General features: G+C 42.8%; 1 protein-coding gene across 5 annotated transcripts in view; it reads right to left on the bottom strand.

Annotated features, from left to right (window-relative positions):
• PLXNB2 (plexin B2) overlaps positions 1–24,228 on the bottom strand; it is a 260,188-nt gene that overhangs the window by 71,728 nt on the left and 164,232 nt on the right. For all 5 annotated transcript variants that reach the window (XM_063323324.1, XM_063323326.1, XM_063323328.1 and 2 more), the window contains 3 exons: positions 8,287–9,397; positions 6,364–6,546; positions 3,468–3,590 (listed from right to left, as the gene is read on the bottom strand). In XM_063323324.1, coding sequence (XP_063179394.1) covers positions 3,468–3,590; positions 6,364–6,546; positions 8,287–9,397 — 1,417 coding nt within the window. The remainder of the gene's footprint in view (positions 1–3,467; positions 3,591–6,363; positions 6,547–8,286; positions 9,398–24,228) is intronic.

The following is a 24,228-nucleotide window of genomic DNA, read 5'->3' as shown; positions in this document are numbered from 1 at the left end:
TACAGCAGCCACCGCAGGACAGAAATTGCGTCAACAACGCTCTGAATTCAAGAAACAGCTACTGCAGAACAGATCCTTTCAAAAGGCTAACTTGGTACCGGCTAGATAATTTTTTAAACAAAATATCCTTCCCTCCATATCACTAGCACAGAGATGAAAACGTTTAGAAACGCGACCGTCGGTGGCACTTTTAGCCAGAAGGCATTTCAGAAAGTCTGCAAGCGTGAGAGCGCCAGGGCGCTTTGGGTTACGGCGCTTCTCCACGCATAACCCTCCACCACGCAATACATTCACGAAAGAAAACAGAAATAATTATGACAGGAAGCAGCAGGGAAAAGAGCATCATCAGTTCTCATGTCTCAGTCCCCCAGTAAATATACGGCTTCTGGTTTTGATTTCCTTTGGTGCAGAGAATAAACAATTTTGCCTTTCTTTGATGCACAGAAAAAGGAGCCAGCACACAACCATCCCTTTTAGTTTTGCTGCTGAAATGATGCAAGAGGAGAACAGGACACATGTCTTCCTGTTGATGACTGTGTTTTACTTTTAAAGAGCGCAAAAAGTCTAGCAACAGTAACTCTGAGATGTAAACTTTCATCTTTCTACCTTAACCTCTCATTTAAAACAACTGACAATTACAAAGCTACTTTGAAAGTCTGAGTTTGGCCTTTTCTTTCACTTTCCGAGAGTTCAGTCTGACTCAGTTAAGGAAAATATCCATATTGGGTAGTTTTCTTGCATATATCAATACAGAGGTTTACCTTTTCAGCACTCTTTTCCACTCCCTCTTCTTCCACATATTCTTACCTAACTGGAGCTGAGTTACTGGCACTCTGTTTCACTAACTGGTACCCATGAGTAATTTAATATCCAGTGAATGGCTTTTTTATGACAAAGTATTTATTTCATAATTCTGGCAGGCAGAAACAAGCCCTAGAGATTGCTGTCTGTGCAATTTTTATGTAAACTTAATGGATTTAAAAAAAAAAAATAAAAATAGCAGCTCTGTTTACAGTCGGCTTCAAAACGCAGAGAAACTAATTTTAGAGATTTTTTCTAATTGTCATTCTTAATCAAAGAGCGTGGTAAAAACTAAAACAAGCAAATAAGCTAGTGATTGTGGTAAGTGACTGCCACAGGCTTCTGCTTTCCTCCCACTACGGTAGGTACCATGAGGAATCTGGGATCCTTGCAGTGATGCTCACTTATAACCACCCAGCGTGAGCGTGGCAGGGGTGGTACGCTCCTTGCCAGGGCCCCCAAGGAGCTGCAAGGGGTTTCTCCTGCTCTCTGCCCAAGCTCTGGGAGCAGAGCGGGGAGGAGGGGGCTGACTTTTGAAAGCATTTGCTCCAAGCCACCCACTGCTATTGACACAGCAGGAGAAGCTGGGAGGAGAAGGGGGAGGGAGAAGGGAACCAGGAAAGCAAGAGCTTATTTTTCACTGTGGCTCTTAACCTCTGTAGCATTCTTCCCTGTATTTCTCTCGATCTGATTTCTTTTCAAAGGCTGCTTCAAGTTATCACCTACCACATCATCCCTTTCACTTTGCTCAAGTGCTTACAGAGCCCAAGCAATTCCTTTCCGAATGCTGCATCCGTCAGGCAGCTTAGCATTCAGCACACCCATCAGTGCGGCTAGCCTGCTCTTTATTGTTTACCTTATTTTAAATAACTCTAAACCATTCTAACTCCCAGGGCAGGGTTCTGGTATCTCTATTCTCACAAATCCCAGCAATGCTTAACCCAGAAGTGCACGTTTCAGCATTTATTCTTCTCCCCTCGCTTACGTTGCTTCGTTTCTCCCAGCTCCGAAGGCCTCCATTCTCCTCCTGTCTATCTGCTACTAAAAGTGGGTGGGACTGCTCATTGTAATTAACTCCTGGAGATGACAGTAATGTAATGCCATTACAGAGCTCCCAACTTTAGTTATTCATATTTAAGCTGAACAGGTTTTGTAAAAGAAAACTATTATTTGCATTATTCAGAAACGGCGGTGTCTGAGAGCGCTACTTGGAAAGGATTAAACTGAAATCCTTTCTCTGGTAGAAATTTGCTGCTTTCTAAATTTAAACATTTTGTAGAGATGGAATTATTTTTTTTGCAAATTTTCTTGGAAAAATTGCTCTGTGGCCTTCCTAAATTCTACCAATTCAAGCAGACTGTCACCAGAAAAGTCGTCTTCCTCCAAGGTTGCTGCCACCCCTTATGCTGCTCAGCAGCTCACGCCATAGCCTGGTGGGGACATCAGGGCTCCTAAGCAACGTGCCAGCTTGTCAAATGGGGTGCCAGGCCGCCCAGGCTTTTGCGGACAACATTGAAGTTTGGAGTTTTGTTCCATATCTGAACAGAAGCCAAATGAGAAGTATCAACTACTCAAAAAAAAAAATATATTAAGTAACCTCTTGCACACGCTGTCATATTATTAAATGCTTTATAAGTCGCTTATCTGGCACTTTTTCCAATGTGGCTTCTAGCCTGAAAAACTTCAGCTAGAATATAACGTTCCCGCAGCAGGAATTTATATTAATCCTTTTATAAAACAAAGAACATTCTTCTTGCACTGTTTTCCCCAAATAGTCTCCTTTCCCCTCATTTTCCCTGTATTGCTGCTGCCGGAGCGTTTCTCATGTCCCATTCTGTGTCCCTGTCAGTGCTGCAAATGGTCGCAGCCTGTCACCCATCCCGTCCTGGAGAGCTGCTGAACCACATGTTTGAGGCTGGCAGCTCCAGCCACCAGAAAGAGAAGTGTCAGAAGAGGGTTGCAGCTGGAAGTGAAGGAGAAATCTGGCATCCCCTGTCATCTCCTACTTGCTTTTTTTCCTTCCTTTCTTTACAAACCTCCATTGTGTCTCACCTGGCAGCACAGAGGAGGGGAACCTAGAAGAGGCTGCCTGTGCCTTTCACAGCCAAGTCCGACCTTTCTCGCTTGGTTCTAGTAGAGGCTCAAACAAAAGTGTTTCCCAAAGTATAATTCTCTCCTTTGCTTCTTAGATTTTGACGGTAAGACCCACGAAAACTCCTGGCAGCAGTAGAGATGTGTAAATGCTATTATGTCAGCTGCCAGCATCCTAAATCCTGAGTATTCTTGAAAAGGACTGATGGTAGCTAGAGCATCCACTGGTACCCCATGGACACCACACTGAGTGCTAGGGCTGCCTGACCCCATGGAGTGCTGGTGCCGGTGCCAAACATCTCAACTTCGTCCTTCTCCCAGACCCCACAAGAGAGCTTTAGAGGTGAACCCACTTGCCATTCCCAATCCCTAAGTACCAAGGATATAACAGTTCTCCAAGTGACAACAATCAAGTCCATCAGCTTGGACTTGAGAAAGGTCTTCATACACAGAGTGGAAGAAGCCCCACCAAATGGTGTGACTTCCAGGAACAACCGAGAAATGTACATATGTCAGGTAAAGTTGCAGAGAAAGTGAAAGCGGGCCTGGTCCTTAATGCAAGCAGGACACATTACCTTGTCTGTGGTCATCACATACAGATTTTCTTGGGTTTGGTCAAGAACTAGGTCGTTCTTTATGGGTTTGTTTCTTTCAATTGTAAGAGAGCTGTACTCAGTTGCAGCAGATGACAGGAAAACCTATTTCATGGAAGAAAGAGAGGTGGTTAATGTTGCTTTTTTCCCCCCATATATAATTATATCTGGCTACTGCTGTAAAAGACAATAAAAAAGTGTTTCTATAAATACATTAACAACAAAAGGAAGGCTAAGGAGAATCTCCATCTTTTATTGGATGTGAGGGGAAACACAGAGACAAAGGATGAGGAAAAGGCTGAGGTACTTAATGCCTTCTTTGCCTCAGTCTTTAACAGTAAGAATGGTTGTTCCCCAGGTACCCAGCCCCCTGAGCTGGAAGACAGGGATGGGGAGCAGAATGAAGCCCCCATAATCCAAGGGGAAACGGTTAATTACATGACACACCACTTTGACACACACAAGTCCATGGGGCCGGATGGGATCCAGCGAAGGGTACTAAGGAAGGTGATGGAAGAGCTCACCAAGCCACTTTCCATCATTTATCAGCATTCCTGGCTAACTTGGGAAGTCCCGGTTGACCAGAAGTTAGCAAATGTGACACCCATCTACAAGAAAGGCTGGACCACATGATCCTTGTGGTCCCTTCCAACCTGGTATTCTGTGATTCTAAAAAGGGTCAGAAGGAAGATCTGGGGAATTACAGGCCTGTCAGTCTGACCTCAGTGCCGGGGAAGGTTATAGAACAAATTGTCTTGATTGCCAGCATGCGGCATGTACAGGACAACCAGGCGATCAGGCCCAGTCAGCATGGGTTTATGAAAGGCACATCCTGCTTGACTAACCTGATCTCTTTCTATGACAAGGTGACACACTTAGTGGATGAGGGAAAGGCTGCAGATGTTGTCTTCCTTGATTTTAGCAAAGCCTTTGACACCGTTTCCCACGGCATTCTCCTGGAGAAACTCATGGCTCATGGCTTGGATGGGCATACGCTTCCCTCGGTAAAAAACTGACTGGAGGGCCAGGCCCAGAGAGTGGTGGTGAATGGAGTTAAATCCAGTTGGCGGCCGGTCATGAGTGGTGTTCCCCAGGACTCAGTACTGGGGCCAGTTCTGTTTCATATCTTTATCAATGACCTGGATGAGGGGATTGAGTGCACCTTCAGTATCTTTGCAGATGACACCAAGTTGGGTGGGAGTGTTAATCTGCTTGAGGGTAAGTAAGGCTCCTCAGAGGGACCTAGACAGGCTGGGTCAATGGGCTGAGGCCAATGGTATGAGGTTCAACAAGGCCAAGTGCCGGGTCCTGCACTTGGGTCACAACGATCCCATGCAGCATTACAGGCTTGGGTAAGAGTGGCTGGAAAAGCTGCCTGGCAGAAAAGGACCTGTAGGTGATGGCTCACAGCTGGCTAAATATAAGCCGGTAGTGTGCCCAGGTGGGCAAGGCGGCCAACAGCATCTTGGATTGTATCAGGAATAGTGTGGCCAGCAGGACTAGGGAAGTGATTGTTCCCCTGTACTCAGTACTGGTGAGGCATCACCTCGAGTACTGTGTTCAGTTTTGGGCCCCTCACTACAAGACAGACACTGAGGTGCTGGAGTGTGTCCAAAGACGAGCAACAAAGCTGGTGAAGGGTCTAGAGCACAAGTCGTATGAGAAGTGACTGAGGGAATTGGGGTTGTTTAGTCTGGAGAAAAGGAGCCTGAGGCAAGACCTTATCACTCTCTACAACTACCTGAAAGGAGGTTGTAGTGAGGTGGGGATTGGTCTCTTCTCCCAAGTAACAAGCGATAAGACGAGAGGAAATGGCCTCAAGTTGCACCAGGGGAGGTTTAGATTGGATATTAGGAAAAATTTCTCCACTGAAAGGGTTATCAAGCATTGGAAGAGGCTGCCCAGGGAAGTGGTGGAGTCACCATCCCTGGGGATATTTAAAAGATGTGTAGAGGTGGCACTTAGGGACATGGTTTAGTGGTGGACTCAGCAGTGTTAGGTTTATAGTTGGACTCAATGATCTTAAAGGTCGATTTAAGACCTTGAAGACTCTACGATTCTATGATTAATGAAAATCCTGTTTTTACTCAAGTTCACAAATTCACATTAGGGAAAACATTTCAACTTGAAGTATATGTCATCAAAAGCAGCAAGCAAAGCATAAAAGTCATGAAAAGAAATTGCTCACTGCTCACAATAGATAGTATTTGTATCAGAGTTTTTTTGTAAATACTGATTTATTTTAGTGCTGTAAAATTAAAATTCTCAATTCAGAGCCTTTGCACCTGAACGTGTTCAAATCTGTCATCTTCCCTTATGGTAACCAACAGTTTCAGCTTAAAATTTCAAACCATGTAGTGGCACATGGCCATCATCCTCCTTCAAGCAAAAGAAGGTATCTGGCATTGCAGTCTTGACATTTTAACTCCACAAACACGTGAACCCTGGAGCCCCCCACCACACAGTCAGAATTTAGCAGAGCTCCAGCTTGGCCTTTGTATTGCCATCTCTATTCACTGAATGGCCAAAATGATTAAAAAATGAAAAGTTGCTCTTAAACTAGTATGGGCTTGAATAGAGATAAGGCTAGAGCAGCTGCTAGATTACCTAAGGCTGTTTATATAGGGCTCTCAGTAGGTATCTAATCCTTTGGGAAAAGTGTCATTCAGGCGATGCTAATTCAATCTGTGTATCGGATAGCTGAGGTACATCAGAAATAATGTGTTTTTTCTTTGAAATTAAAAATACCAAGCTCCAAGAGAATTTGCTCCTGGTATGTAATCTTAGAAATCCCACTTACTTTCAGAGTAGAAGTATGCTACCACTACAGTTCGCGACCTGTTAAATATCTTCCAGTCTTTTAAGTCCAGTTCATTACCTTAAGAATTTTGCCATCTGACGTTCCCAGAAAGGCCACGGTATGCCCGTTCTCCACAGCCACAGTGACGGCCGTGAGATTCATCCCTTCTTTTTGCAGTACCGGCTTCTCTATAACACCATTCTTACTTCCCAAAAGGTACGGCAAGTGTTCGGAGCCACAGGGGAAATTTTTGCTTGCATTCTAATAAGGAATAGCAATACAGAGCAATGTTAAACATTCAGATCACTAATACAGCACTAAGAATGAAGTGCAACCCTATTACCAGGCAGTATAATACCCCTCAGACATAGAAGAGTAGAAAGAGAGAAATGGATTGTCTGCCCGTTTTCCCCCAGCCAACAGGCAGCAATCAGAAAGCAGCCTGCTAATTGCAAACTGCTTCAATGCTTTCACGTTCCAGGAGACATGGGGAGAGAATTTTTTTGTTTCTGTTTCAGCATAGCAGCACAGTTGAAAAAGTAACCAGCTTGTTTAATTAAAATGAACATGTCATATAGATTGGGTTGACCAATTTTGTGTTGGAAGACTGTTTTTTTAATGCCATTTTGTTTCTTAATTTGCTGCTATCCATACAAAAGCAACCCACTGGCAAGCGTCTCGTGAACTTCAACACATTCCCTCTTCGCTATGCTTTAATCCTGAGCTGCAGGGAGTGCCACCAGAAGGAAGTTCATTCACACCTTGCCTTTTCTGCTATATTTGGTAACAAGACTGTCTTTTTGATCTGAAATCCACACCTCCTTTTTGCCGGAAATGAGGGCTGCTCTACTTGTCACATTCAGGATTTCTATGTTTGATGCTCACCTCAGATGCAGGGTACTGCACTGGTATTCAGTGAATACACTGGTACACTGGTGAATACACTGAATACACTGGTATTCAGAAGCAAAAAGTGATCTTTTGGCTTCTTATCAGTGCTGGCGATCTACTGTGTGGGAGAGGGCTGTGGTTTCATGAGATGAAGGATTCTGGGTCAATACCACCATAAGGTATTCCCATGCCCCACCTCTTCAGCTGTTCACTCCTGGACTGTAGCACACCACTTCCCAAGCTGTGCTCAAAGAGCTGCTTATGCAAGTGTGTAACCTGCTCAGGTTGGGGAATTAAGACATTCTCCTAAAAGCTGGCTGAGTTATTTTTAAGATTTTGAAGACACAGTTTAGTGTTGGCTGCAGTAATGAATGGCATGAACAAGCAGGGCTTGGGAATAGGTTGTGGTATGAGCGAAAACATCATAAAGTCAACAGAGACACTGAAAACTGCCTCTCAGAGACGCAGTCATAAACTAAAGAACAGTATCTGGAGGGGTGTAACAATGACCTCCAAAAACCTTACAGCCAAGGTAATGACAAACCATAAGAAGAAAACGAAGATGGCCATCATGCTATGGAAGTATTTTGAGCCAGAGCAAAATATGAACACCGCCTGAATGTAAGAAACACACGCATTTCCAGTTATCTGAAAATTCAAATCCAAGGGAGAAACAACACTGAACTCAAGATATCACCTACAAGATTCTTAATACCATTTAAAAACATTATAGATACGTTGGCTGAAACCAGAATTGTCTACAGTGATTGTCCAGAAGCTGATTATGGGTGCAACAAATCACTGCATTTGACTCAGTAATTTCCATACCAGAAGAAAACCTTCAAAAGAAATGCATTTATGAAACCAATATTAACCTTTCAGGAGACATCAAATCTTTTTTTAAAAACTCAAAATTATTACTATCTTGCCACTTCTTGCTTGACCTGTTCTGCAACCCTCCCATCCACATTGCATTTCTATAGTGAATCCAGCTATTGAGTTTTCAGTCATCTGATCTCACTATAGGCTTAGCTCAAAGCTGCCCAAAACATGCAGTTTTATATTTTCCACTGATTCTAACACAGATTGTAAAACTGATAGTGATATTACCAGTCCATGTGATGCACACGGGTTTTCTGTTGAAAAAAGTTTGTAAAATGAGCTGGTGTTCTTTTTAGTGTAGCAATCGTTCCGGTTTTTTTCCATCTTTTCATTGATGTGCCGCAAGGAAAACACACACATGGCAGATTTTAGAGAGCCGTTATCTTTGTTTACTTTGCTGAAGAGTGCAATAAGAACTTTGTCATCTGAGAAAGCATCCGTGGTTTGTCTCTGCTGAGCCATGCTCTCAGCCAGCTCTTCTCCTGGGGTAGTGACGTAAGCAGAATGACAGTGGTCGTAGGCACCATCATCATCTTTGCAACCCAAGTCCATTTCAAAGTAGGAATAATAATGGGCGTCATCTTTGCACAGACGCGCAATCAGTGTGCGGTTATTGACGGGCTGTTTCTCTTGCTGATTAAAAATAAAATAAACATAATTTTTATCCTCAAAGACTGACACAAATTGTTGTGTGCTTGACGAGTGATAAGCTGACTTAACAGCTGCCGAGTCCGTATACATTTCAAAAATGTCTTTTCCATCCCTTTCATAGAGCTGCCGAGTGCTGATTATTATTCCATTATCATTTGGTCCATTCCCTTTCCCAACAAACAGCACTCGGTCATTATTCAAGGAAGTGATCAGTCCCACAGTTGATACATTCTCATCGTTGCTTGCTACAAAAGACTTTTCTCCGCTACTGTCTACATAATACTTCTCATTGCTGATGTCTTCTAGATCTCTGATGGCACAGATTCCCTTAAAAAGGCTTCCACACACCACAATTGTTTTATCTGCCTTGTTCAGCAACAAGAGTTTGTTATAATTGTCAGTCAGTACTGCCTCTTTACATTGATTCTCGTCAATGGGAGGTGTGCATTTTTTGTTGTCCTTTCTTGGACCTGTTTCTACAGACCTTATTACTTCCAGGTTTTCTGTAAGCTGATGCAGAGCATTTACCACTCCCAAATAGATTATCCCAGTGTCATTATCCACTGTTAGATGATTTAGCTCTGAAGTGCTCTGGAAAAATTTCAGTTCCTCATTTCTGGATAAGGTGATGCAAAAACAGCTCAAAATGCTCAGTTTCCAGATCCATAAAGCCATTTCTATGTAATACCTAAAAAGGGAAAGAAAAGAAGAACATGAAACATATTGAAAAATAAAATTTACACAAAAATTCAGCAACATGAATGTTTTTTTCTTTCATGATATCAGACACAACTACACTTATCCTTATGCATGTGTAGACATCATGAAGATTATGGAAAGCCTCAAACCCTGTTAATTGCCTAGCAATTTAATATGTTGGGGAAGGATTAAACAAGGTCATATGTCTAAATGATTATCATATAAACAATTAGATAATCAATCTCTCTGCTAGAGCACAATGAGAACAACAGACAATTTGAAACAACATAGAGTGCCAAGAAGTGGTACTGCTTCTCCAGACGGCTTCATACAGTGTGGGTTATTTATTGTAGAGATTTTAAAAATAAGCTGCAGGATCCATGTTTCAAGTGGCTCCTCCTTAATAGAGGGGGAGAATTTACATAAAAGTGTTCGAGACATTGATGGTAGAGCCCTTAATACGCAACACTGCCTTTGACTGCTGGTATGCATTACAGTCCAACATTTCAATTCACTTCCGCACTGCAATTTAATAGTTTAAAATCTGCCTTAAGAACACCCCTTAGAGTTTTATGGGATCAAGATTCTGTTACTGGTTTGGGTTTTCTTCAGAATTTTCCTTCTCAAGCAGATCACCTGGCTGTTTGGAATTAACCAAAGACCTTATGAAACTTGTAACAAGACCTACCATTTTAACCTGAAGAGTTAAATGAGGAGGCAAGTCCCAACTGGCGTCCTAAGCACAAAACATTTTGTCAATGTTTTCTGCAAGTGTTTAGTTCTGAGAGCAGAAAACTGAAGGTGGCATGCTTGGACACCCCGACGTTAGGGGGAAAAGGTAAATACTGCTTGGAGGAAGTACTGAAAAACAAATACGAGCTACAGTGTTTTCATTTTCAAAGTTAGCCATGTGCCTCCATAGCCTGATGAGGAAAGAACCTGTAAACTTACAGGGAAACTCAAGTTAAATCTGAAAACATCTGGAACTGTGAAGAAAAAGGGAAAAAATAAAACCCAGAAAAGAGAAACATTTAACAAAGTAATCTAATGGGCAAAAGCCTTGTAGGAGGAGGAAAATAGCATAGAATGCCAAAACAAGGAACCGAAATAAGAAAAGAAAAATAATAAAAATAATAATAAAGAAACCATGCTCCTGTGTCAGCTATAACTTCTGTTTTGGCAGCAGCAATAGATTCTGGTGGGATGTGAATTGCCTGAATCATCATTTATACTGGGTAACTGAGGTTAAACGTCAACAACCATGCTGCAGAAGTTCGAGCAGGGAGGGGAGGACTCTGGTGAGCACAAGCCATCTGCCAGCTCCCCAAACCACCCCGGCATCGCCAGCAATGCAGAAAGACAACTCCTGCCCTCCAGCATTGACTGCAGTTTGCTCCTCTACGCAGAAAACCTGCGGGTAACTGTGAGAACTGCTTTTCTAAAAGCAGAGTGATTCTAACTCCTAACAGGATAATAATGAAGACAAAATAAAAAACTAACTTCAATCTTGTTTTGCTGAAGTTTTTATCATGTACCAAACTGAGTAGCTAACTGTAAAATGAGGTCAAAGAAGAGACAGTACATTACTGACAGCAGAAGCCTGACTTCTAATGATAGGCTGACCTCATATGACAGTGACCAAGAAAAGGCTAAGAGTTATAACCCATTCTTCAGACACACGGACTTCAGCACATGCCTTGCAATGTAATGAAGTGCTGGACCTCTCTGCAACAGCCTTAGACCCGCTCTAAGGAACCCAGAAGAATTCTGATATTGTTTGTCAGAAACTCCTCTTTTCTTCCTGCTCCTAAGGACCTCAATTTTCCAAACGAGCTTTGATCCCAGCTTACATCTCCGTGGCTAAACGGTATGTCATAATGCATGTCATCTAGTTTCAAATATTTTCCCTTACAGTTATCTGCAATGAAATAAAAAAACAGCTTGACATACTACTGCAATGTTATTCCATAAAAAGTTTTATCATTCTACTATCTATTGCACAAGGATCAAACGCCGAAGAATTCAGATTCATTTGTTCCTGTTTTTCCCACAAGGTAATTATTGTCAGATTATTATCATCTCTGCTCTCAGTCAAAAAAAGCCATAAATAGCTCTACTTATAAAATATGCTTCAAATGAATGGAAAGTAATTTATTGTACCTTAATTTCTGTACTCGGTTCACCTCCATGTCCATTTATTTCAGTGCATTAAAGAACCATTTTGTCCATTTGTGGCACCCAGCTTAATGACACAGAGCCTGCACTTGCAGTACACCTGCCTTTGTCCCACGGACAGAACGAAGAGCCTTGCTAGTTCATGCCAGAGCCAGAATTCAAGGAAAAGTACACGTTGCACCTCTTAACCACACTCCTACAGAAGTAATTCACCTCTCCGTACAAAAATGGGTACTGCTTCCTCCCTGCTATTTGCTGCCTTGTTTACTTATCAAATTTTTGACTTAAATTATTCAGACCTACATGAATTCTCCATTAATTCTGGGTTGTTGGGTTTTGTTTTGGTTCCTTTTTTTTTTTTTTTTTTTTTTTTTTTGGCATTTACTCCCTGCCACTCCAATCTCATGCCAAACACTGTCAGGTTATCTCAGACCTCCATGCAAGGCACGAGTTCTTCATTCCCTGTACCTACTGGTTTCATTTCCCCTTCCCTCCCCCGCTTCAAAGCAAACAGTAAAGAACAACTAAATATGCTATGGAAAAGATCCAGAAGTAAATTCCCATGCACTTCTCAAATACCAGGCTTAAGGAAAGAAAAAAGCAAACAAAATGAAATGAGATGCACTACAACCACAGCTCATTCTCACCTGATCTTAACTTAATTGGGAAGTAGCAGCTGGAGGAATCCTGCTATGGCAAGCTGATGTGGTAGGACCTGCAGGGCAGATGCCCTATTGAGTTAGGTGCTATGGAAATGTACCAAGTAACAGTTTCCTGTTGTGAAAAACTTCTGCTTTAGATGAAAAAATCATGGAAACACAAGAGAAAATGAGTAAGAAGCCCAGGCTGGAGCACGGAATCTGAGATGTTCAGCATGGCAAATGTATTTCCAATGGCTTAATCACATAGTTTAATTACACGTGGGCCTGTGTGGCTTACTCAAAGTCATGCCCTGGTCCTGAGAACTGACGTACACCCTCTGACCTCAGTTTGCACTTAGTTTTAAGCCCTTGGCAGACTCAGGATAAAAGAAACCCAACAGAGCAGTTGACCACATCACTTTTTTCTCTCTTTCAAAGTCTTGTCTCCATCCTGCCTCTTGCTGCCTGCCCCCTGCGATATCTTAAGAGTCATCTTTATCACTCTCCCATCAAGATTATCAAAATTGCAAAGTCATTTCCTTTTTGGATTCCTCCCTTTTTCATCATTGCCTTGCCTACCCCTTCCCCCATCTCAAAACATACTCCTATTCTGATTCATATACCTTACAGACAACTGAACGGGATTTCGATGAGTATCCCAGAAGGATGGCAGTAATAATAAACACACTCCCAAAGAGAAAAAAATTATTATAAAAAGGTGGGTGTTAATTAAAAAGAAAGTACAAATAACATACAGACCCTCCCCAGTCTCTCAGAGACTTGACAGGTGACAAGGAAAGTGGGATGGCAGCAATCAAGCACTTTACAAGAAACCCACTGAAAAACAGTGTCTTGCTGCTACAAGAAATATGAAACTCTAGTGCAGGAAACGCAGAGCACCCAGGAGAACACTTCATACAGGGGAACTGCCATAAAGTGGCACCGTGTTGGAATGACAGATCTACCAGTGCTCTGCCCCACTGCTAGATCAATTTTAATTTAAGTACCCATAACTTTATGTCTTTCTACTCAAGCAAGACCAATAACCTTAAGTAAGTCAATTCTTCAAAAGGCATGCAGGAAAAAAAGGAGCATCTATAATCTACGGGTACAAAGCGAGTTACAAATTGACTACTGAGTGTTATAAATACCCTTAAGAATTAGCACTAGCAACATGCTGACATGGATGTGGCAGGTGTTTTCCTCCTTCACTGCACAATCCTCTGCTGTACAGAACCTTCAACTTTCCAGCCATCCCCAGTCACCTGTTTTTGGCCTTCAATATAATTTTAGCTTTATGTTACTTAATTTCTTACATTCATTTCAGCTGACATGAAAGAATGCCAAGTTCTGCCTGAAATCGGAATAACTGAGAACTAAAACAAGTGATATTCCCATAAACGATGGGCAAGAAAGTCTTCAGCGAAGGAATAATCTCACCAGTTTAGCTTCTGCGGTGTTTTTGCAGAGCTGTTCCTCACTAACCATATATATACACTGAATTAAACTCTGTTACCTCATCCAGATAAAAGTTGTGTTACTTGAAATTATGGGTCTAGAGACAAACACTTCTGCCAAGAGAGGAAGATACTGATGTGCTTTTAACAGTAAGTGATGCAGAGAACTGTGGTTCTCACTGCAAAATTTCCCCTAATAATGGAGATCCAAAAGAGGTAAAAAAATTCATAAAAAGACCAAAAATTTTGGTGAAAAGATCCAAAATTTGCAACATAAATAGGTAAAAATCAAAATTGCTTAGAGATTTTGGGAAATAGGAATTAAAAGAAATTTCTCTTCTACCTCATTTAGATAACTTTGTTGTTAGCTTCTGATAGGTTTGACGTAAGTCAAAAAGAATTCAGCTTTCATTTTCAAGCTAAAAGGAATTCAAAACAGGAATTGGAGCATGCACGTGAGGCAGGGGATGAACAGATTTTCAGTTTGGATTTCAAAGCTTCTAATTCTGTGAGAACTGTAGATAAATGTGAGCACTCTCCTCCCCAGCTAAAACTTTTATTATTATTTCCTAAAACCAATCAACGATGGGGTTCGCTGATTCAGAGAAGAAATCACCTGGAAAAACACTCCATGGGATTCAAACCCATTTCCTAAGAGCAAGACAATATGCTGGAAAAGCTTTGGAGAGAGAAGAACTTCTTTTGTAGATTATGGCATAGGTCCAAAATTGGTTTTGTAGAACCACCGAGAACAGGGACCACTGTGCTGGGTGTCCATCCCTTTCGTTGTGACGGTTTGCTGGTAGCAGATGGGACCTGTGGGCCAGTGAGCTGTGGGAGGTCACTTTGCAGGGAATGAAAAACCGATATCCATTTCAATAGAAGTTGTGATAGCCTGTACTGCTCAAACATAAAAGGAGTCATTTTCCTTCTCTTTCACTGCTCTTAGAAACACAATTTGCTAAGATATAGGGTGTCCTCATATGGGACATGGAATCACAAACTCAGGTTACCAAAACCAAAGGTTTCCTATACCATGATTTCATCTGGCAAGAATGAGCTGTACTCTGGAGTAAACCTATCGCTCGTACCTGCAGCATCAGCAGAGGCCAGCGGTGGCCAGAAGAGGAGAGCGTGCACAGGATGATTATCCTGGGAAAGGGGCACAGGGAAGAAGATCCTTAGATCACTCCAGAGACTCTCATCTTTCAGAAGATCTGAGGTATCAGCGGTGGCTCTTGCAAAAAGAGCTCAGATAACTCACTCCCAGAGAGAGCCCATTAACTCGAGCAGATACTGAGGCATCCCACAGCCTGGCTAGTTGGGAGCTCAAGGACAAAGGGAGAAGTTTGAAAGGATTAACCAATGTGGCACGCGCAAGGCCACCCAAATAGTATTTAAGGACTTTTCTTGAGCTTTACCTACAAGGTCATCCCTATCAAGCTTCCCACAAAGGCAGAAAATGGGTTTTGAGAATCTGAACCACCAGTCACGTTACCAGAGATCATCCAACCTGTTGCCTTCCTTGTGTCTCCCAGCTGCCAAGTGGGGAGGGTGGGGATGAAACAGGGGATCTCATCCAGCTCCAGTATCTCACGCGACTACAGTAAAACGGTATCGCCACATACAAATGGACCAGCAACCCAAACAGAAATGTCTTCCTGTTTCCAGGCCTTTCCAACATGGACAAGGTCTCTCCAGGCACTGCAATTGCATTAACAGCTGAGGAGCACAACTGCTTTTCACAGTAGGTCCTATATCCACCAGGATCCCAGCATCTCCCTGCCATGGACACTCATGAACTTGGTGCAAAATCGGCAGGGTTAAGTCAGAAATTTAAGCGAGGCAAACAGCTAGCAAATTCAGAGTTCACATTAATAATTATGTCATTAGCTTCAAGCTAAATTAATAACACTATTAGCAGTCTGAAGCAAAACCTTTCATCCGCGCACACCTGAACTCCAAAGTATTTAATATTCTGATCCAGATCCAAATTCAGAGCAAGTGGGAGCAATGTGAGTCTTAATTTTTCAACTAGGAGTCACTGAAAAGAGCATTAACAACAGGTAACGAGACTCACAAATGCACTTATTTTGTGATCGCATTCAAGAACTTCCAATAATGTGCTGTCTCTGCAACATCAGCAGGTAAACGAAAAAGGAGAATAGTGCTTTGCAGATTTATATGTGCTCTTAGACGCAGAGCCGTGCACCACAAATGAACTCTAATGAATTCCCTGGTTTACTACAGCCAGACTGGCAGCGTTTTGATTTTGAAAATCTGATATACCATGGATTCTGCCATAGTTCAAGGGTGGGTTTTTTGCTGCTCTTAGGAATCAAAACAATTCTTCTAAGTGAAAGTATCTTCAAACGTTCACAGTGCCAAGTAGCTTAAAAAAAAAGTCAATAAAAAGAGCTGCTGTGGAAAGACCTCATTCTACAGCATTAGCTACCAGCAATTACGGAGTATAAACCACTCTCAGACCCAGGTAGCTTGTGCCTGAAAGGTCTCTTCAAATCCTGATTTTTATTATTGCAATTTTTATTATAAAGACAAGTGTTTGTATTATCACCTCAAATAACAGGGCTGCATATACACAATACAGCCCCGCTGATGCAGGCAGGAGCACACGCAGGGATGAGAAACGCTGCCGAAACAGACCTGCGTTCCTGCCCTCCTGGACCACACCTCCCTTTCAATTTGGGCTTCTACATTCAGGCCTCCATCTTTTTTGCGTTCTCTCAGTAGAAATGAAGCGCTCATTTTAATGAGGCCTCGCTTTCTCAGTGTTACAAAGATGTAGTTGATCTGCGAGAAAAGCAGACGAGTGACGTCTTTAATAGCAAGCAGCTGACTCGGCAGGAATCTGAACCCACAGAATCCTCTCTCTGACCCGCTTCACAGTTTTGTTAAAACCATGAGGTCTCCTAACTAACAAAAATTTTTATTTTTTTTTTCTCCCAGCCTCATAGAGCACTAAGCCCAGTGATGCCCTATGGACCAACATCCAGCTCCCATCAGTCTGCAGTCGGCACAGGGCCACAGGCCCCTCCAGACTCTCCCAAAGTTGCTTACAGACACTTTTACGCTCACTGATCCTGCAAATGGCTAAATCTAATTTGGTCCCAAGTGCAAATACCCGCTGCAGTGTCTGAGCCGCCCGAGTTTCGAGGGGGGATGGCTCCCTGCAGCAACCGCTGTGCAAGGCGGCCAGAGAAGCCTGGCGGAAAGAAGGGACCGCCCCATGGATGCCCACCAGCTCCACGCAAGCCCTGGGTTATTTTACCCTTTCTGCAACTTGGGAAAACTTTTTTGCTTTCTTTTATCTGAGGGACCAGCAGAAAATGAGAGAGAGTGAAAGCCTGGAGCATGGGAAGGAAAACCCAGGGAGTTGGGATGGCTTTAATTTGCTGGCTTTCCCTGCAATAATAAGGGTATTACGGCTCAAGGAAAAAAATGCATTTATACTGATAGTAAAAGGACTCTGTGTCACCAGCTCCACGCTACAACAACGCATTGCTTGTTTTCAGTGCTAAGGTCATCTTCAAGGACTGGTTTTGGACTTCCCCTGGAAGAAACAAAAAAGGAGGCGGATTTTTTTCCAGTGTGGGGGAGTCTGAGCATGACCACGTGGAAACAAACACAAACTATTCTGGCTCCTTCCTTGCCAGAACCAGTTCTCCCTTGTAATTAACCATTAATCACATGCACAAAAAAATAACCAAATCAAAAGGATGACGTTTCCAGCGTGTGTGAAGCTTTACTTTCCCTACATATTGCACAAACGAGACTGGAGAGGTCGCAGCCAGGCGATCCATCTTGCCCTCCTCTCCTCCTCCAAACAGAAGCACCAAACCACGCTGGGGGTGTCCAACGCAGCCGCAGCCTTTTAGAGCGCCACCAGCTCGAACCCGCATGAACCCCTTTCCTGACTTGAGGGCGGCGAGAGGAGAGCTGGAAACAGCCAGGAATTTCCTCACTGTGATATGGCTACACAGAACGGCAAAGAGACTTTTGAAGCCAAGCAGCATTTTGGCACGAGGCAGAGCCATAGTTTTTTTTCTTCCTGTTATATTACAATGTTATGGGACTTAATAGAAGAATCATGTATGAGCAACAATAATAAGGCTGTATGAAATTTATGCCATAAATCAATGGGATAAATCAATTTTAACCCATAAATGAATGAAACACAAATATAGCAAGTGATTCAAAAAGCCCTATGCAAAAAAATCTGTTCCCCCTAATTCTACCCTGGGCTTGACGATGTTTGCTGCGTGATTCCCTGTCTCATCATCCTACTTATTCTTCCATTTCTCCTGATTTTGTTTTCCCATTTAGGTTTAACAGATTCCCGCATTCTTCATTTTAATGTAGTTATCTGGCTGTGCCAGTGATTTATCCAGAACTTCTGAGAGGTGGGACAGAAGCTCTATGAAAATGGGAAGCTGTCAACCGCACTTAATGGAGTACTACAATATATATTGTACTTCAGCAGCTGATAATGCAAGCCACAAAGAGAGAGAGGCAGAGGAGGATGGGGAAAATTCTTGAAACGGAAAGTTTATTGAATGTTGGGAGCCAAGAAACACATAGCTGAGGAATGGAGAATTTTCCTGGCTTCTGCTGCTGGAGATAAATCGCAGGGGTTTGTCTTTCTTGAAATTCTTTAAACTTTCATTTGGACCATTTGCATGTCCGTGGTAGTGTTGCTCTTTTTGATTGCTCTGAGATTAAAGTGGGGTGTTTTTTTTCTCTCTGCCCTTCAAATTAATGTTCATGACAGTTTTTAAAAAGCCCTTTTATTTTTCCTCCCTTACACATCTTTTCACATCTCCTTACAACTCCTCCTCCCTCCACCTTCTTCTTTTCTTTTCTTCTTAGGCACAGCCTCCAAGTTTTCCTCTCCTATGGCTGCTGCTACTACAGCTTGAATACTCTTGTGGAAAGTCTCTGATGACAAAGCAGGAGACAGAAGGAAAAAAAAGGGAGGAAAAAAATGAACAAGAACCTCAGGTGATTTTCAGACCTCGATGGGGAGCTCAGGCATACTGACTGCCTCATTGACTTCCTATCTCTTTTCAAACCTTAGATCTGGAAACGCCTCTTTTGTTTCCTCCTGCCTTTTTCAGAGAAAAGAAAAATACAGCGAGACAATACTTCATGGCACCTGCTGGTTTTACATACTCAATATTCACTCGAGCTTGCAGAAGGCAGGCACTGAAGAGACGGTGCTGGGTGAACCAGCGTCCTGCCACAGGGAGCCAAGAAGAGGTAGTGGTACATGGGGCAGGTGAAGCAGAAAAAACAAACTGGGGGGAGACTTCTGCTCACAGATGGATAACTCCTGCAGCAGGGAGGTGAGCTGGGAGAACATGGGGAGACAGGTGACAACAGAGCAGAAACAACTCGGAGAAGCAGAAGAGAAGCGTAGCAAGAAAGGTGCATGTGGTAAAATATTTGGAGAGGCTTTTAAGGTAGTGGGGAGATGAGTGGAAGAGACTCCACAAGAAAGAGGGCTTGCAGAAAATTGAACGTGCTGAAATAAATACCATACACAGTATAAAGGGTTAAGCACTGGAGATGGAAACAGATATAGAACAGGCTGTGTGTTACCAAGTCGCATTCGATTGCACACATCCATTACTTGTGGTTTTTGGCTGCCACAGGCAAGAAAAGACAAAACAGAATTGCAGCATTTTGACTTGTGTTTACCTTTTCTTTTCAAATAAACACGTAAGGCTCATCTAAATGACTGGAGTGTCCCTGGCTCTAACAGAGCAGCGCTGGCTTGCACCGATCCAATCTGCCTGGACAGACACTGCGTGCGTGCTCTTCTATGTTTGTATTCATTATATTTCACTCCAAATTGATATAGCCAGTTAACCAGTAATTTGCACAGACCTGACAGCAGTATCTACCTGCGCCTGTCTATTTAAGGGCCTGTTGGCAAAAGCATTATAAAAACCCCTTTTTATGGATGCATAACACAGTCATAAAATGTGTTTTCCTAGCTTCAGAACTGTCCAACACGATTTCATCCCCAGGAGCACTTTATTTCAAAAAAGGAGCACGACACAATGTGGGATGAAAATATATTACCAGCCATTTCACACTGGCCCCTGCCTAAGCCCTCCAAAACGGAGGTCCTTCCTTTAAAATTGCAAGTCCTCAGCCATGCTGAACACAAAGCTACAGTCTCTGCAGAGGGGTTCTAACACACGTGGGACAGGTAGGAATAAAACCAGCCAATTTGCATAGGTGGGCTGAGGACCCACTCCAGCTGAACCCACCAACCAGGCCAGGAACTGTTTTATGGCCTGCGTTGAGGGCTCTGACAGGATTTAGGTGATGCACAAACTTGTAGACAACCACAGAATGGTCTGGGTTGGAAAGGACCTTTGAAGATCACCAAGTCCAACCCCCCTGCCATGGGCACGGACATCTTTCCCTAGACCAGGCTGCTCAAAGCCCCTCATCCAACCTGACCTTGACCACTTCCATAGGCGGGGCAGCCACAGCTGCTCCAAGCAACCTGTTCCAGTGTCTCCCCACCCTCATCATAAAGAATTTCTTCCTTATGTCCAATCTAAACCTACCATCTTTTAGTTTCAAACCATTGCCACTTGTCCTGTCACTACAGGCCCTGGTAAAAAGCCTCTCTCCATCTTTCTTATAAGCCCCCTTTAAATACTGAACAGAGCTCCCCTACGCAGGGTGCAATTTTCACTTGGAAATGTGGCTGTCCAATAAGTGCCCAGGTCTTTTCCTCTCTGCCCTGAAAAAAAACATAGGCCTAAGTCCCAGAATTTGTCCCTGTAATTACTGGTCCCAGATTTGCAATTTTCTCCTGTATCCTCAAAGGCTTTCAAGAACCACAAGTCGTGCTCCTAAAGATCAGAGGATACAATTTGAGATGCAAGGAAGTAAATAGCAACAGACAAGCAGATCGGTCCTTCCACTCCTACCGATAACAACCCACGGTTTGGGGGACTTACTTATCTGCTTGCTGATTTTGCAATCAAGCCGTTCTCAAATAGTATTTTAACCTAAAACAACTGCAAGACTCAGAAATGTATCTTTGAAGAAAAAAAAAAAAAAAGGTGGGGGGTGGGTGGGGGAAAAAGGGCTGTTTGAGCTGTAAATAAAGCATCTGGTTCTGGTTTCCTAACACTCAAAGTTGACTCTTCCTAAGAGCTGGTAACTCTAAACCCTCCCTATCCTTGATTGATGAGCAAGGCCAACTACGCTCAAATAAAGGAGCGGCATTTTTCACGCTTCTGGCAGCACAGTTAACTTATTGCTTAAAGAAGTGCTGCCAAGGCATCCCTATGAAAAAACACATGACAAGAAATGCAAACCCACGGGTGAAGCCATGCAAACTCTTACTGCTTCCTTAAGCAGGAGGAGCCGCAGGACAAGCTGGGCACAGCATTCGCCTTGCAGAGAGTCCTGCCTACGGAGACCCCATTTACTGACCCCATTTCATTTTGATGTTTGAGTAAACACAAAGGTATGCCCTGTGACTCAGCTAGTGATAACAAATGGAAAAGACGTCTTGACCGAAACTACTGTCTCCCCACAGACCTGACATAAAATGCCAGGTAGGATCCTGGTGACGAGACCGAGACCACCCGCTCCCCACTGCTGTAGCCTCTGCTGCTGCAGAGCGTGGTTGAATCCTAGTTGCAACAAGATAAGTTTCTCCAATGTGTTTGTAGCAGGACAGAGAGGCCACTGCAAGGCTGCTCGGCAGCTGGTGGGAACATTTTTCTTCTCACTGGTAAGCACATTTGGACACATGAGTTAGTAGAGCCTCTAAGGGCTGGCTCCATATTACTAGGCAAATAGAGAGCAATGTAAATCCTCCTCCGTGCATGGCCAGTTTCATCCCACAAGCCTAATTATTCAGGCAGCCTCCAAAGACTTCTGCTGGGCAGCTTTCGTCATGCATCTTCTGAGTTCTTAGGCTAAATGTTTCTTTTATGGCACCCACTGATGTGGTTAAAAGGTCTAATCCAAGTATATTTTATAATGTTTGCTTTGTGCATGGGGTACTTCGGTATATATATATATTTCAAATTTGAATTTACAGTGGCTGGTCAACATATTTAGAAACTTGGTACAGTAGATAAACTCTAAGTTCAAACACAGCCTGCACACTTTCTAATAGAGAATATATATCTAGGGAAGTCTTCAAACATGATCACCATGCATAAACACTTTTCTTTAACTGAAAGCAAATAAGCTAAAAATTTATAGGGGTACATTAAGACATAAGGCTTCCAGCACTGATGTATAAGGATAATAGGAAATATGCCTCGAAGCACGACATCATTGAAAACAGAACTTGCACTGCCCTGCAAACACTGAAGGACAGTCAGAACGATAGTGTTTAATATATATACACTGAAGCATTTATTTGGATAGCCTTATTTCCAAGTAACCAGAATACATAGCTCAGTTGTTTCAGGAGCACTTCTAATTTTACATACGGTGCATAAGGAAAAAACAAACTATTATTGCAATAGCTGAAGACTGAGTTTTTGTTCAGGCTGCGTCTTTCATGAGAGAAGTTCTTCTGTAGACTCAAGTAAAAAGGAACAATTTTATGGGCTAGTTTACCCTGTAAAATATTCTTCCTAATCCCTGTAAAAATATGCTTCATGCTAATCCTTCTGCCTGAAAGCATTTTTGCAGACAACTTTGAACATTTCTATCACGTTTTATTAGCTTTAAGCGGATCTAATTTCTCTAATTTTCATCGGGTTTATTAGGATCTGTCTAGATATCAGATTTGTATACTTGATCTGGTTTTATACAAAACCTTCAAACTGCTACATTTTAATTTCCCAAGCAGACATCTGTCTTCATCTGCGTCTTGTAAAGTACTAAGTACCTTCCTGGCCCTTAATTAATTAGAAGCAATGACCTACGCATCAGGTAGTAATAGCATCCAATTAGTGGAAATGTATGATGCTTGCAAAGTATTATCCGTCGCATCATAGTAGAGAGATATTTGCCCATTCAGGCTGCATGCCCTGGATGTGACGTACCAGCAATCTGTAGCCATGACAGAGCGCTAGCGTAAGACTAAAAATTCCTAACCCTCGGTCTGGTCTTTTCAGTGTGCATTTCTAAAGACATTCAGATGCTAATATTTCATGCCTTTATGACTGCCATCAGAAACATCGTATCTCCAAGCTTTAAATACGCCTACCATTGAGCTCATGACAGTAGGATAACCATGGAGGTTTGTTAAACATGCAAGGCTAGAACCTGCTGGGCACGGGAAAGCTTTGAAGCATTGCAAACTCCCCCGTGGAAGTGTTTGCCCTTCCAAAACAAAGATGGAAACAAATCCCAGAGGCCAGAAATCCCATTTCAGCACCTGGAAATTACAGTATGACTGAGCTCTCAACAACAGACAAATTTCCAACACGTTTTTGCTGCACGTGTACAGAGCCTGTGGAGTCACATCAGAGGAAGCTTCACTCTGAGACATAAATAACTTGTATATCCTACGATGCTTTGCAAATGCTTTTGTTAATACAACCTACCATCAAATAACTGTGCGCCATCTCCCACAGAAAACAGCAGGAGTTGCACATGTGTATCTGAGCAGATTTTTCTCACTAGCTTTCTATAGGATTTAGGCGATGATATAAAGAAAAGCCAGTAGGAAACTCAAACTTACTATTCTGCATTTGTTTGATGGGAGAAGAGCAGGCATGAGTTGTAACTGACAGAGATATTCAGAAATTAGTCACGAAAGTAATGAAATGTGAGGATGTCTGAGATTATGACGATCGTTCTTTGAGCATCTCTAAAATCTGTGTTTGCTTGTTCTCAGAATTCAAGTAACGGCAACTCACCAAGGCATTGTCTCCATATCAGCATCTGTGTCCTGGTTTCGACTGGGATAGAGTTAATTTTCTCCCTAGTAGCTGGAATAGTGCTGTGCTTCAGATTTAAGACGAGAATAATGTTGATAACACACTGATGCTTTAGTTATTGCTGAGCAGTGCTTACACTAAGTCAAGGACTTTTCAGCTTCTCATACTGCCCTGCCAGCAAGGAGGCTGGGGGTCCACAAGAAGCTGGGAGGGGAAACAGCCAGGACAGCTGACCCAAACTGGCCAAAGGGGTATTCCATACCATATGATGCCATGCTGAAAAATAAAACTGGGGGGAGCTGGCCAGGGGGGTCAAAGACGCTGCTCGGGGACTGGTTGAGCATCGGTCAGCAGGTGCTGAGCAATCACGTTGTGCATCACTTGTTTTGTGTATTCTTTTATCATCGTTATTTTCCCTTCCTTTTCTATCCTATTAAACTGTCTTTATCTCAACCCATGAGTTTTACCTTTTTTCCGGTTCTCTTCCCCATCCCACTGAAGGAGAGCAAGCAAACGGCTGTGTGATGTTTAGCTGCCTGCTGGGTTGTATCACAATAATCCGTAAAAAGCTGGAGCTCATTCCGGCTGAGTACACTGCCATTTGATATAGTTAACGTGACTGGCAAATGAACTCCTAATATCCATTCA

This window comes from Chroicocephalus ridibundus, chromosome 1, assembly GCF_963924245.1.
Source record: "Chroicocephalus ridibundus chromosome 1, bChrRid1.1, whole genome shotgun sequence".
Classification (NCBI taxonomy): Eukaryota; Metazoa; Chordata; class Aves; order Charadriiformes; family Laridae; genus Chroicocephalus; species Chroicocephalus ridibundus.
This window is presented reverse-complemented; position numbering and strand designations above follow the sequence as displayed.